This window comes from Chanodichthys erythropterus, chromosome 20, assembly GCF_024489055.1.
Source record: "Chanodichthys erythropterus isolate Z2021 chromosome 20, ASM2448905v1, whole genome shotgun sequence".
NCBI classification, from domain to species: Eukaryota; Metazoa; Chordata; class Actinopteri; order Cypriniformes; family Xenocyprididae; genus Chanodichthys; species Chanodichthys erythropterus.
The window spans coordinates 35179414-35194941 of NC_090240.1; the positions used below are offsets into that span (position 1 = coordinate 35179414).

At 35.4% G+C, this 15528-nt stretch overlaps 2 protein-coding genes across 2 annotated transcripts in view; one reads left to right on the forward strand and one right to left on the reverse strand.

Annotated features, from left to right (window-relative positions):
- The first annotated feature begins 2845 nt into the window (after positions 1-2845).
- Positions 2846-6431, forward strand: LOC137009865 (SLAM family member 9-like). Its single transcript, XM_067372464.1, has 5 exons — positions 2846-2910; positions 4076-4402; positions 4551-4604; positions 5411-5644; positions 6050-6431. Exons 1-5 carry the CDS (start codon positions 2874-2876, stop codon positions 6187-6189), a joined length of 792 nt encoding a protein of 263 aa, XP_067228565.1. The 5' UTR covers positions 2846-2873; the 3' UTR covers positions 6190-6431.
- Positions 6432-7593: 1162 nt separating this feature from the next.
- The window catches only part of si:rp71-80o10.4 (uncharacterized protein LOC100307105 homolog), a 123312-nt gene continuing 115377 nt past the window's right edge, over positions 7594-15528 (reverse strand). Inside the window, exons 3-4 of the mRNA XM_067370399.1 lie at positions 10659-10837; positions 7594-9303 (exon numbers count right to left, since the gene is read on the reverse strand). Of these exons, the coding sequence (XP_067226500.1) occupies positions 9229-9303; positions 10659-10837 (254 nt within the window). The 3' untranslated portion in view covers positions 7594-9228. The remainder of the gene's footprint in view (positions 9304-10658; positions 10838-15528) is intronic.

Sequence of the window (15528 nt, forward strand, 5' to 3'; positions counted from 1 at the left end):
TTGTTATGTGTTTTTCTTAATTATAGAGCATTTTCTTGCATTAAACAAACCTAAGAATTTAGTCATCAAAACTAAATTTAAACAAAATCTATGTAGCTTACTGTGTATACAAACTGAGCCACAATTTGATTAGATATTGAAAAATTATACACTTTAAAATAAATGTTACTGGAGATAAAACTAAAAGGTCCCCACTAAAGGTCTCAATATTAAGGGGTTATATGATCTAGGAGTGGCATGGCTCTGACTTAAAGGTGCTAAAGAGGATGTTTTGTTTTATACATTTTTGCAATATTACTTAAAACTGTCTTTACTAACTGATAAAAGACTATTTATTAGGTACACTGAAAGGAATAATATTAATATACATCATCTGTGCACGAGGTAGGGCCTTAAAAACATCAGCCAATCGTGTAAACGATTGACCCTCTGGCTTGTCATTCACTGCCGTGACGTTCCTTATGAGAGACGAGCGCGGCTGCGCGCTCCAGTAACTTTCCACACTCCACAGGCGCCGTATGCAATGTTTTTGTCAGGAGACAGGAGTAACAACTGCAGATTATGAGTTACCTGCGGTGAGTCCGACATAATGAATCCACTAACACGACACAGAGAATGCCGGTGGTAAACACTCGTGTTCTAATACGAGTGTTTACGAGTTTTGGGAGGCGTTCTTTCGAAATGAGCTGTGAAGGAGGGGGGTTGTTCTTATGCATGCGCTCATTTCAAAAACTCACTAACAGTCTTTGGTTTCTCAGTCGACGAAAAGATCCTCTGTATAACCTTTAAACGTCAACAAAAACCTTGTCTAGTTTCTTCAGATTTGTCTACGGAACAAAAGGATGGAATAAGCTACAATTTGCAGCATTTAATCAGCAAGATTACGTCTTATTCATAGAGCAGACTGCTGCTCTGAATGATTTTCGATGTGACAGAATGACCTTGTTGCGAGTAGAAATGGTGTAACGTTAGCCCCTTTAAGAACTGCGCGCTCCCGTTGATCTGCATTGTATGTGTGATCCGAGCATCGCATGTATGCGGGTTATTTTCAGTCTTTTTCTGTTGCTCATTTTAAGTTATTTTGTTTATCAAGTAATGCTGTGGACGGCACAACATTTGTGACAGACAGTAACACAAGTTCCATGGGGAATAAAGCACCGGTTGTGTAATTGCCAATCGCCTCTGTGAAGTCTGTCTAAAATTCAAGCGAGCTATCCCTGTTTGCTCCGTAACCACCGCATTACAACCTCACATGAAACCTTTGTGAAAAACACTTGTTGTACTTTTTTACAGTCTATAGTACTACGGGTTGGTGCGGCTCGTGTGCGTGTTTCAGTCAAGAAGAGTACTCACAGATCAACGATAAAATCCATTATCGATCTAGAAATCCAAGAGGCCAATAATCCGGCAAGCTGCACTGAGGTAGCTAATTGAAGTGGTTCTCACGTAACGTCACGTCACTTCTTCGCGCACTTTTTGCTCCCTGTGGTCACGCACTGTGTTTTCCCGCCCAACTTTTAACGGTAAATCAGCAATGTTAGGTTATCGTCCAAATATCATTTTGATACTCAGTTAACCTGTTAACTGTCACTGGCCCACCGGTGGGCCCATAGCCATTAAATAAAACACAAAACCTAAACTAATCTTGACAAACTCTATATTATTTGAAAGCTTAGAATCTCTGGTTTTCATATGTGGTTTGTTTTTTCAAAATAAATTACAGAGGAGCAGTAATTTATCAATTTTCAACAAGCATATTTTCATACTCATAAAGCATGTTCAGACCTTTAGCAATGAACATGAAAAATAATTAAAGATTTGTTTTCATGCCAAGAGTTCAAAAGATAACATCCATTCAATTTTTTGAGGAAAAAAAGGTCTGAAAATGTTTTTAATAGAAAAAAAATAAAAAATACATTTATGATTGTGGCGGTGATCTATAACTCACATATATGTTGTTTTTATGTTTATTAGAGGCTGAATTCATATCAAATTCTTCCAAACTTCCCATACTACTTCTATATAGGATGTCTACTTCATAAATTGTATGAAAATAATGGAAATATATGGTTCAGATCACTCAAACAATGTATGGAAATGGAAGTGCCTTTATATGGTCAGTAATGGAGCTTGGTTGTCATCTAGTGAAAAAGTGTGGTACTGCGCCCAAACAAAATCTTACTGAAAGCTCATTTTTTTGAGATATCAACATGAAATTTGGAACTTTTTTTTTTTGGCCTTGATGTCCTTGCAGTTTTAGGGTAAAACTTGTTTTTATATATATTATATGTATATATATATATTCATTTTATATAAAATATTATATTTTTACATTTCACATTTTCATAAACTTCTATAACTATTTCACTTACATAAATTATTTCACTTCTACAATAATCTGCCAAATTTCATCTTTAAAACAAGACCAGGCTTACAGTATGTCTATATTCCAAAGTATTCTTGAATTACAACCATTTAAGTTTGGATAGTGCATTTTCATGTCTATAAAAAAAAATTTATATATATATATATATATATATATATATATATATATATATATATATATATATATATATATATATATATATATATATAAAGGAATACAAAAGTGTTACCTGGGGAATTAATAAAATAAATTAAAAATAAAAGCTAATCATCTGTCTGTTTCATGAGCTTCCTAAACAGCTTTATGGCCTTGTTGATGAATTTTACTATCAAGTGAAAAAATATGTAAAAAGTTTTTTTGAGAGTCAGTTTTCACTGCCACCTTTTGGTGGGACCAATGTAAGTGATTTCATTGCAGGTGTCGATCCTGCTCAGTTGAGCTGAAGGAGCATCATCGAGAAGAACAACACATCAAAACATTCAACAGTATGTGGGCTTTCATCTTATATTTCATCTGTGTGGAGGGTAAGATACACACTTTTTATTTATTGTGTTCTATAATAAACTGTCTTTAATTGTCCTCAATATAAAAACTCTCAAATTTTGTCTGGAAACTTAGTTTACTGCCCGTAAGAAAAATCATGAAGAAGCAAACATCCTACTTGAATTGCATAACCATGAGCTTTTGTGTGAAAATGCAGGTGAACGTGTCATGTTCAATAAGCAGCATAAATTACTGCTTCGTCTTCAGTAAATATACACAAATCATAACAAAAGTAATCAATCTGCACAGTAAATGATTGTTCTGACATTTCTTTGTTTTAGTCATTGTTTAATAGTCACATTTGTTGTGGACATCCTCTTGACGTTGCCATGACATTAACAGATCAGGAAAGAAAAGGAAAAATGAAACATTTACATAACATTATACACAAGTTACCTCAGTGGCGAGAGTGACATAACAATTTCCTGTCAACTTATGGGCTGTCTTTGATGTTCACACAAATGATGTTTTTTAAATACGATTTTTGTAATTCCTTACAAAACTGTTGCATTGATTAAACTAAAATGATGCATATTTTTATTTCCATTTGTTGGTTTCACTTTTCAAGAACAGAAACAACTTCTGGTCAAGTCATTTATATGCAGCACTGTCTGAAACCACAAAAAGTACGACTTCCTTTATCCCTCCTTAGATCATGCCCTCTAACCACAGACCTGCTAGTGTTGCATACAAACATGCTTGAAAAAGTCATCAAAGGTCTTATCATTGATTAAAAAACATATCATAGTTCAACCGGTTATCTGTTGGTCAAGCTGTACAAGAGCTCAATTTTGAATTAATATGAAATTAACTCTACAATCTTCTTTTTTTATCTAAAGCTTGAATCTTTGTGCATCTTTGGTTGCACCTAAACCACAACACTTAACACACAAATCTCAATTACAGTGACAATCAACATACAGTATAGAAGATAAAAGCATCTGCAAATGCATAAATATGAATGTATACAAATGAAACAAGTTCATATGAGCACCACATCACAGTTAACTAAAAGTGATGACAAAATCAACAACCACTGTTTTATTGGCTGCCTAGAGTATGTAAGCATTGAAAATTAACAGGTGTTCAGAAACCAAAATGATTAATATTATATTAATAATTTGTCTAATCTTCATATTGTTTCAGTGTGTGGAGAGGTTGATGACATTTTAACAGTAAAAGTGAAGGAGGGAGGTCTCCTCAATCTGGATCCAGGACTTCATGATCTAAACGGAGACGTTCAGATACTGTGGAAGTTTGAAAGCGGCAGACAAAGTACTCGTGTCGCACAGATGCATCAAGGGAAAATATACACTCATTATGACAAGAGACTCACTGGCAGAGTAAAGCTGGATCAAGAGACTGGGATTTTAACCATCACAGACATCAGAACTAATGAATCTGGACTGTATAATGCATTAATCGTCATCAACACACACATCTCAGGACGGAGATATAAAGTTGATGTTTATGGTAAGTTTCCACTGTTGAAAAATAACACTAATAATAGGGTCCATGTAAATGTAAAGATAGTAATTGATTAGATATGGTTCAATGGTAATTATGCCACTGCATTATTGACCTTTCAAAGATGATGTACATGTTTCCTCTCATCCTAAAGCACCTGTCTCCGTACCTGCCGTCAGGAGCAGCTCAGCTCTGCACCGATCTACAGGTCTGACTTATGATTAATACAATTTACTCTGGAAACTTCTTTCCACAACAGGAAGACTTTATCTCAATTCTGATATTTTTCTCAAAGTCACAAGTTTATATCTCATTGCACTTTTATGTCTAAAGTTAGGCTATGAAACCTTGAAATTCTGACTTTTTCCTCAGAATTCTGAGCTTCCATCTCACAATTCTGACTTTTTTCATTCATCATGCAATTCCGACTTTATTTCATCTCACAATTCTGACTTTTTTTCTTTTATCACGCAATTCTGAACTTATTTCAGCTTGCAACTCTTTCTTTGTTAATTCTGACTTTATTTCATGCAATTCTGACTGTCAATTCTGACTTTTTTCTTTAATCATGCAATTCTGACTTTATTTCATCTGGCAATTCTGACTTTGTCAATTCTGACTTTATTTCATCTTGCAATTCTGACTTTTTTCTTTAATCTTGCATTTCTGATTTTATTTCAGTTCTGACTTTATTTCATCTTGCAATTCTGACTTTTCATCCTTCATTGAGCAATTCTGACTTTGTCAATTTTTAATTTATTTTATATCACAACTCTGACTTTTTTCTTTAATCTCGCATTTATGATTTTATTTCGGTTCTGACTTTCTTTCATCTCGCAATTCTGACTTTTTCAATTCTGACTTATTTCATTTCACAATTCTGACTTTTTTTTCAGAATTCTGCATGCCTCATAATTTTGAAAATACAGAAAAATGACATCCCTTTAAGTACTTTTGATATGATGAATGTGAGCACTTTCTGAATCGGTCTTTCATGTCTTTCTGGTACATCAGAGGAAATCTGCTCTGTGTTCTGCTCTGTGAGGAATGATCGAGACGTGTTCATCTCGTGGTATAAAGGGAGTGAAATGGTGAATCAGACCAGCAATCCTGATCTCAGCATCAACCTCAGTTTACCATTAGAGCTTCATTATAATGATCCAGAGATCTACAGCTGCACGGCTGCAAATCCAGTGAGCAACAAGAGCGTCAGTCTTCATATGAAAGAGATCTGCCCACGACATGAAGGTATGAGAACTACAGTTAAAGTGTTCGTTTACCCAAAAATGAAAATTATGTCATAAATTACTCACCCTCATGTCGTTCCAAACATGTAAGACCTTCGTTCATCTCCAGAACAAAAATTAAGATATTTTTGATGGAATCCGAGAGCTTTCTGATCTCCCTATACACAGCAACATCATAACAAATTTCAAGGCCCAGAAAGACATTGTTAAAATATCCATGTGACTACAGGGGTTCAACCTTTTTTTGCGCAAGAACAAAACAAAAATAATGACTTTCTTCTCTTCCCTGTCAGTCACATACGCTGTTGAAGTTGTAAACACAGTGCAGCGCTTCCTGGTTCTACGTCAGAACGCCTGCTCAGTATAATAATAGAAGTCTATAATGAATAAGTCTCTTCTGTTTCAGATTGTCTGGATCATTGTGGCTTCACTGAAGCTCTGATTCGACTGGTTTTGTCTGGTCTGCTGGGAATCGCCACAGTTTTCTTTCTGGTCGAACATATGAGGATCTGCTCAGTTCAGAGAAGAGCTGCTGCTTCTGTGTGAGATTTAGTGTAATTGCCTTCTCTTGTTTCACTCTTAAAAAGATTCTTTGGTTCTGTTGTTATACCAGTTTCTATCTAACAAAAACAACAAATAAGCTCTGCAATATATATATACAGTATATACACACACACACACACACACACACACACACACACACACACTCTATTATAACAAAGAGGCTCTATGTGAACTATTGTACATATACACAAAACACTTAAAATGTTTTGTCCAAAAATGTACATAATGTGGTAACAATCAACTTGTGAAATATATTTTTATGTTGACTCAATATAAATGAATCAACATGAATACATTAAGTTTATATAATAAATAGTTCCTTAACTCATTGGTTAACCAGTGTTTAACTAGTAATAGTGTGCATACCATTGCTGCACATTTTTATTTAAGTATTACAATTAGGGACACTAATATGAATTTGATCATTTCTGAATTAAGTGTTAAATTGTGTTAAGTTACAGAATGTAAAGTTAAAATTGTTGGTAATTAAAAATAAAATCTAAGTGTTTTATTTAATCTTTTAACTTCTTTGCTTGCTTCCATCTTTAAAACAAGTGACACTCTTGCATAACCAGTTTTAATCTGTAATGTACTGTAGGATTGTGAAGATATTTCTTTGTATGATTTTTTGTTTGGTATCCAAAACCTGTTAACAGAAAGTCTTGTCTGGTACCTTAAAACTCTATTATAGTATTAGTTCACCCAAAAATGTCGTTCAACACCAGTAAGACCTTCGTTCATCTTCAGAACACAAATTAAGATATTTTTGATGAAATCAAAAAGTGAGGCCTGCATTGACAACAAGATAATTAACACTTTCAGATGCCCAGAAAAGTACTAAAGACATATTTAAAACAGTCATGTGACTACAGTGGTTCAACCTTAATATTATGAAGAGACAAGAATACTTTTTGTGCACCAAAAAAACCCCAAAATAACAACTTTATTCAACAAGGTCTAGTGATGGGCAATTTCAAAACACTGCTTTTAAGCTTTGAAGCTTAACAAATCTTTTGTTTCGAATCGGTGGTTTGAAACGTGTATCAAACTACCAAAGTCATGTGAACCATTGAAATTTCGATGCCCTGTTTACTGAAATCATGTGACTTTGGCAGTTTGATACACGCTTACGATTTCTTTACTACCTTTTGGGCATTGAAAATGTTAATTATCTTGCTGTCAATGCAGGCCTCACTGAGCCATCAGATTTCATCAAAAACATCTTAATTTGTGTTCTGAAGATGAACGAAGGTCTTACAGGTGTGGAACGACATGAGGCTAAGTAATATATGACTGAATTTTCATTTTTGGGTGAACAAACACTTTAAAAGTCATCTGAGAGTTTGACTGAGAAAGCCAGAGAAGAGCAGAAGCAGGAGATGAAGTGATAAAAAAGCAAAGTTTATTGAATAGTGAGTTTTGTATGTTTCAATGCTTAAGACTTTGTCAGACCAGTACAAATCCAACAAGTGTTATTATACCAAGAGAAAAACCATTGAAAATTAATGCTTCACAACATCATCCAGTGACGTTAAAAACTTGAAATGGAGACATTCTCTTATGTTGTCATAAAGACAAACTTCCCTTAATGCCACACTATCATGATTAAACAATAGAAAAGAAATAAGTAATATAAAATATAAAAAAAAAAAATGATAATAAATGGTAAATTACCATATAAAAACAGATTAAACCAGCACATAAATAACTTTTTTTTTTAAATAATACAGTTTTTTATGTTTTAAAATCTTTTAACACTACTCATAATTTATATAACAACAACAGCAAATATAAACCCTGAACTCCACTATAGTCACAGTCTGCAGTTATCGTGGTCCAATCCAAACCAACAGCTCGTGTAAATGATTCAGGGATACAAATACTGCACATCTTATCAAATACAACAATCTTGAATCTCCACTGATAAGTCAGGGTTTGATGAAAAAGCTTCAGAAAATACATGTTGGTCTTTATAAATAAATGTTTAAATATAATAGAAAAAAATTGAAAACAGAAAAAAACCTGACAGCTTATACTCAGAGATCACAACAGCTCTGATAAAGTGATTGTCTCTCACAGTTGATGCTTATGAGCTGGGCTACAAAAATAGGGCTACAGTATCTGTATTAATACTTAGGCATATAAATGGGTAACAGTTTCAATCACAAAATTGTGCTTTTATAAATAATATTCTATATATTATACTAAATGATTTTGAAAATAACAAACAAAGGAGATATTGTCAGTGCACAATGATCCTACTGTATAAATAAACACAGTAGTTATTTAGCCATTCACATTAATGCTATATTAATTATTAATTAGACTTAACAGGACTTTTTTTTTTTTTTTTTTATCCCTTTGGCCTCCCCTAGTGGACAATCTTAAGTGTTGGGATCCTTAATGCTTCTGTGGTCTCATGGAGTTCAAGCACACATAAACATCATTATAATGAACAGATGTTGTTCCAGTACAGACAACCTGTCCAGTTTTTCCAGCTTTGTCCTGAGATTAGATTGCCAGTTGTGAAATAATTCTCCCACATTCATTAAAGGTGCTAAAGAGGATGTTTTGTTTTATACATTTTTGCAATATTACTTGAAACTGTCTTTACTAACTGATAAAAGACTATTTATTAGGTGCACTGAAAGGAATAATATTAATATACATCATCTGTGCACGAGGTAAGGCCTTAAAAACAACGATCATCGTGTAAACGATTGGCCCTCTGGCTTGTCATTCACTGCCGTGACGTTCCTTATGAGAGATGAGCGCGGCTGCGCGCTCCAGTAACTTTCCACACTCCACAGGCGCCGCATGCAATGTTTTTGTCAGGAGACAGGAGTAACAACTGCAGATTATGAGTTACCTGCGGTGAGTCCGACATAATGAATCCACTAACACGACACAGAGAATGCCGGTGGTAAACACTCGTGTTCTAATACGAGTGTTTACAAGTTTTGGAGGCGTTCCTTCGAAGGAGGGGGGTTGTTCTTACGCATGCGCTCAGTCTTTGGTTTCTCAGATAACATTGAGGGATCCACAAAGACTGTTGGTTGCAGTGTTGTCATCTTGTGGCACTTTGTAAAACAATTTCTGTAAGTCAACACAAAAACACAATTACAGGATGCCATGCGAAAGTGAAAAAAATGGTATAGATGCAAAAAGCATAATTTCTAACTATTTTATGTTTATAATATCCAAACCAACCCATTGCACAGTAAAAGAATAGCTAACCCCAAAATAAAAACTTGCTGAAAATGTACTCATCTTCCTCAGGCCATCCAAAATGTAAATTAGTTTGTTTCTTGTATGAACAGATTTGGAGAAATTATCATCACTTGTTCACCAATGAATCCTCAGCAGTGAATGAGTGCGAACAGCTAATAAAATCATCACAATAATCCACACGACATCCATCAACATCTTGTGAAAAGCTTAATATTTGTAAGAAACAAATCACCATTTGCTAAAATATGAGTCCTCTATCTATAATATTTATCAGGTCTGAATCAGGAGAGAAATATGCACAGATCAAACACCATTTACAGTCCAAAACCGTTAGAAACAAATATGACGGAGATTTTTGATTATGGACTGGTATTTTGGACAGAAGAGACGGTTTAAAGTTAAAAAGTTCAACTTACGAAGAAAGTGTAAAATTGGCATTGTGTCAGTTACACTTTTTCCGTAAGTTGAATAAGGAAGGCATAGAACTGTGAGAGTTTTACACTTTCTTCATAACTTGAATACAGAAGGTGGTCTGGAGGAAGCTAGATAATTTACTTCATAACTTGTTAAATATGGACATTTTTTACACCATCACATCGCTTCAGAAGGCCTTTATTAACCTCCCGGAGCTGTGTGGAGTTTGTTCATGATGGATGGATGTGGACGGAAGCTCTTTCTTCAGCTCATACTCATTAGTATCGTTCCATTATACACCTGCCATTATACAGCTCGGATGCGTCAGGATATTTATTAATATTTCTCAGATTGTGTTCATCAGAAAGTCATATACACCTAGGATGGCTTGAGGGTGAGTAAAGCTTGGGCTAATTTTCATTTGAAAGTGAACTAATCCTTTAATGATGGATTTGTTTCTTACAAACATGAAGCTTTTCACAAGATGTGAACTGATGGATGGAGTCATGTGGATTATTGTGATGATTTTATCAGCTGTTTGGACTCATTCTGATGCACTGCAGAGGATTCATTGGCGAGAAAGCTAAATTTCTCCAAATCTTTTAAGATAAGAAATAAACTAATTTACATCTTGGCTGGCCTGAGGGTGCAAATTTTCATTTTAGGCGAACAATTTCTTTAAAGGACCTAGGATGGCTTGAGGCTGATTTATTGAAAAGGACAGAAAGGAGAGAAAATAAGTTTGTCATCTTTAACATCATCATGATTTAACAGATTAAGATAAAATGCCTTGTGATGATACTTGCCTTCCTGCGTTTCAAATAAACGACACAGATGACAGCAGCAGTGATGAGCAGCAACGGGATGCCCACAGCAGCTGAGGTTACACCTGCAGTGAATGACTTCCTGTGCGTGACAGACGACAACAGCTCAGGGCTGATGGTACTGAGTCGAGTGTGTGTATGAGACAAGTTGAGTCGAGGCTCTGTATGAGACAAGAACAAAAACCGTTAGTGAGTTTTTAACAAATAACAGTATTAAACCTCCATGGATTTTCACGATTTAGCTTAGCATGTATATGTAAAAAATGTTCATCCTGTCATCTTTGATCAACACCAATGATAATCTATCTATACAATTAAAGCACTGCAATTGGAATAAAGATCCAGACAGGTTATTCTCACATCTCATAAACACACATCACTGCATTTCTCACATGAAGCTGTTGTATGGCTTCAGATAAGTGCTTGAGCCATATGGACTACTTTCATGGTGTTTTGTAAGTACTTTCATAACTTATAGATAGATAGATAGATAGATAGATAGATATTTCATAAACAAAAAAGAATACAAATGTCATTTAAATAACTAAATTAATAATAAATAAATTATCTAAATAAATATACAAACAAATAATACATCAACATTACAGAACAATAATGAGTAGAAAAAATGTAATAGGAACAAACTATTTTCTAAATAATATTTTACTTTTTTTATTAAAGTATTTATTTTTCATAGTATGAATTGGGTTTTTATACACAAAAATATATATAGCTGCTTTTTAAAGTTTAGGATTGTGTTCCTTCGCTTGAGGTCGGATAATCATATCAACTGAAAACCCGTTTTAAATCACCCTAATAACGTGAAGTTTGTTTGAGTTTGTTTGTTGTGGGACTTCAAAGTTTAGCTTGTCATCATGCCTACATTAAAGTTTGTTTTGGCGATATTTCCCTTTCTAGCCCACGATTACGATTAGGTTTTTTTATTTATTTTTTTATAATGTTGCTGCATAAACTTTGCATAATGTGAATGAATGAATGCTACAACATAGCTGCTCTCTGTCATTTCCGTGCACACGCACGCTACGTCACGACTCAACGTCAAAACTTGCGATCCTCCCACGCATAAGTCACTTGAGTTCATTCACAAGTCAAAACGTTCTGAGTTATTGTATTTATACGGCTAAACGTCTACAAATATCGACATTCGTTTCAATAGCATACAGTGGCTAATGTAGAAACTTACCAGAGACAAAAACAGGATGTTCTTTGCAAAATGTATAAAATGTAATTTCATGCTTTTCCAAAGTTTTTAGATGCCCGCATAAGTCAAAATGCCTCAAAATAAACAATTATTACTCAAAAATAGTAAACTCTATGCTGATGTTCTCTTGCTGTCCCGTGACATTATGATGATGCAACTTATGATGCAACTACTACAACACATTTCATCATAAAAACACTGCATGATTCTTCAATCAAAGACAATATGACATGCTCGTTTGATACTTACGATCCACTGCGATGTTGTAAATCTTCTTTTCCAGCTGTGCACTGCTCAGTTTTTGGACCAAGTAACGTCCCGTTTGACTGACGTTCATCAGGATCAGCGTCACATTCTCTCCATCAGAGCTCAGAGAAACTCCAGATATCCAGTATTCGCTCTCACAGACTCGATTATGGCAGATCAGCTGTGCTATCGCTTCCTGTGAGATGCCTTTGAGACGAGAAACCAAAACCTGGGGGTCTTCGTCCGAGTTACTGATGTGAATAGAGATGGTGAGGTTTCCTCCTTCAGAAACCCAGAGAGACTCAATCTCATCTTTACCATCATCAACACCAGCAGCAGTAGCAACAGCAACAGCAGCAATACCTAAAAAGTAATTGCACCGCAATTATAGCTACACTGTACCCGGTATAAATTAACCTGTGAGAGTAACTGTCAAACCGGCATATTACTTACCGATCATTACAACGAAGAGTAACATCTTCAGTCTCTTGGAAAAAACTTGATAATCCTATGACTTGATTTGACAGACCCTAGTCTATCACACTCACGCGACTTGCTCAAATCAGAGCTGGCGAATACAGTCTCAAACTAGTGATGGCCGATTTCGAAACACTGTAGAGTTGTGACGTTCGCGAACGAACCGATTCTTTTGAACGGCTCATAAACATGAACGATGGGAGCCGAGTCGCGGCTGGAGGGGAGCCGTTCTTTCTGTCGTTCTTTTTTCCTATGCGTGTTTCACACAGATGCACACAAATGAGCTCCTCCGCGAGACAGAACAGTTATAGGGGGAGGGGCGCACCCAGCGCAGGCCAACCCTTTATAGCGTGATGATATTAGTTATTAGTTGTGCACGCATCCTTCACGTGAGTACTCCAGTGGAAAAAACCCTGCGTTCCTCTGTCATTGGGTAGGAGCGGAGCCATGACGTGTGCACGCTGCCGTCACATGCTTACTCCAGTTAAAAAAAAAAAAAAAAAACAATTTGCAAAGTTTACAGTAGTAATAGTATGTAGTATGTAGACATTTCCATTTTATTTATTCTAATTTTATCTGCTTTAAATATTTTTTGTTTTCTATTAAAATGTTCTTGTGTGATAACAAAGTTCTTGTGTGGAAGTGTTTGTAGTAAAAGCTGTTTTGCACAGAAATTCATTGCAGCCGGCTTTGTTTTTGATGTTTATTTGTGAGTAGGTATTGTATGAATAACATAAGTCAACGTAGCTTTACACACACACACACACACACACACACACACACACTTTGTACTAAAGGTAAATCCAAAATAGTGATGTCACTGTCTAAGCAGAGGGATTTGTGCAACACTCTGGAATATAGTCCACACATGACAAATGAGGTAATAATCAATTTTTCAGAATAATTCAAACTCTGATATTGGTGTGTGATATCCGAGTTTTAATTATTTGACTACAAATCTCACCTCATCATTCCTCCCAGTGATTATTTCCAGGATAAACTGAGATGCCCCCAAGCTGGCTTCTTAAAACTGACTAAATATTTAAAAAGAGCCAAAAGAGCCGTTCTTTTGAACGGCTCTTTGAAAGGAACGGATCGCGAAGATCCGGATCCCTCAAAGAGCCATAAATCCCATCACTAAAACACTGCTTCATGAAGCTCCGAAGCTTCATGAATCTTTTTGTTTCGAATCAGTGATTCGGAGCGTGTATCAAACTGCCAAAGTCACGTGATTTTAGTAAACGAGGCTTCATTACGTCATCACTGTTTCGAAACAGTTCGAAATTTCAATGGTTCACCGATAGAGGGCGATGATAAAGTGAGCCCATGAATCATGCAGATTCACTGAGAACTACTGAACAAGTGTCTAGGGCTTTACCCTATGGTTTTACCTGATCTCTGATCAGTTTTATACAGTTGTAGATGTTTTATTTATACATTAGAATAATTAAAATGAATAATGGTAGTTATTAATCTCTTATTGGCCTCTTTAGCTTGAGCCATGGAACAGAGAAACAAGCCTTTAAAATTGATAAAAGAGCACAAATTATACAGACACTATATTTAATCTTATTAGATGATTAGTTAATTGCATTTAATTGATTTTACTTTAAATAAAACTTTTGCAATACATAAGTGTATTTTTAATGCATGTTTGGCCTGAGTTCTGATGCATTTGCACTGCTCTGACCACTAGGGGTCACCGTGGAGACGGGTGTCAGATTGTTTCGAAGCCTCGAATCATTACGGCACATTTGATTCAGCTGCTTCAGTGCTTCATGAAGCCTCGATCTGCCCATCACTCTGCCCATCTCAAACATAGACTGTAATTTTTTTTTAGAAATATGTAAAGTAGTTTCCTCATTCAACTGCTCTAGACACGTGAACGCGTCCGCCATCTTCTTAAGGAACACTGCCCAACAGCGACACCCGTAGGTAAAGTTACACAGAGGAGGCATGCCTCCCTTTCCTCTCATAGGAATCCATAGAAAATCATCAGAACCCCGGCGTGCGGTGGGTTTTGTGGGGGGTAATTGAGAATGAATGGGGGAAAGTCACGTGAGAGGAGGCAATGTCTCCATCGCGCTATGATTGGATGTAATTGGTTATGATTGGATATGATTGGTTTGTGCGATAAATCCCGCCTGTCGTTGACTGCGCGTTCCGCGCGTAGGTTTGACTGAACAAATGATGGCGTCAATCGGAAGACTAATCGAAAAGTAAGTAAACAGATCACCCAGTTAGATATCACCGCTTTATGTCACGTCAAAATCAAACTTGAAATGGACTGAAAGCATGATGACTGCGGGGTTTTAGAGCAATCAGCTTGGTGAAATTAAAAATGCAATTCGTGTCTGTGACAGACGGTGTTAATGGAGCATGACTGATGATCCAAAATATTCTAGGTTGACAATTAAAAAGAAAAACCGCAATAAACAAATAAAATATATTGTTTAAATTATTATTGCCTTTAGTTATTATTTTGGAATGAATGTAGAAATGCTTAAAACACTTTATGCTTGATGAGATTGACTTGGTTTTGATAAATAGAACACATTGTTAATGTAAAATTACAAAATAGAATTGTCTTTGGTTTCTTTTTTCTTTTTTTTATGTACTGTAAAGTAATGTTCATTTAACAAGGAAGATGTGTCAACTTTAAGAGTAATGCACATGAATTTACAATGATTCATAAAAAAAAAAAAAGTGCCTCCTCATTTCAGAACACCACTGCACGCCACTGATATATATATATATTCTCAAGAAAATGTATAGGCCTAAATATAGTTTAGTCTCAAATAAACATAGTTTCTGTCTTCATTCCTTTAAAACTGTTAACACATTGGTATTTAACACTGTTGCCTTCAGGAAATGTTATTATAATATTATATATAATAATATTCAGAA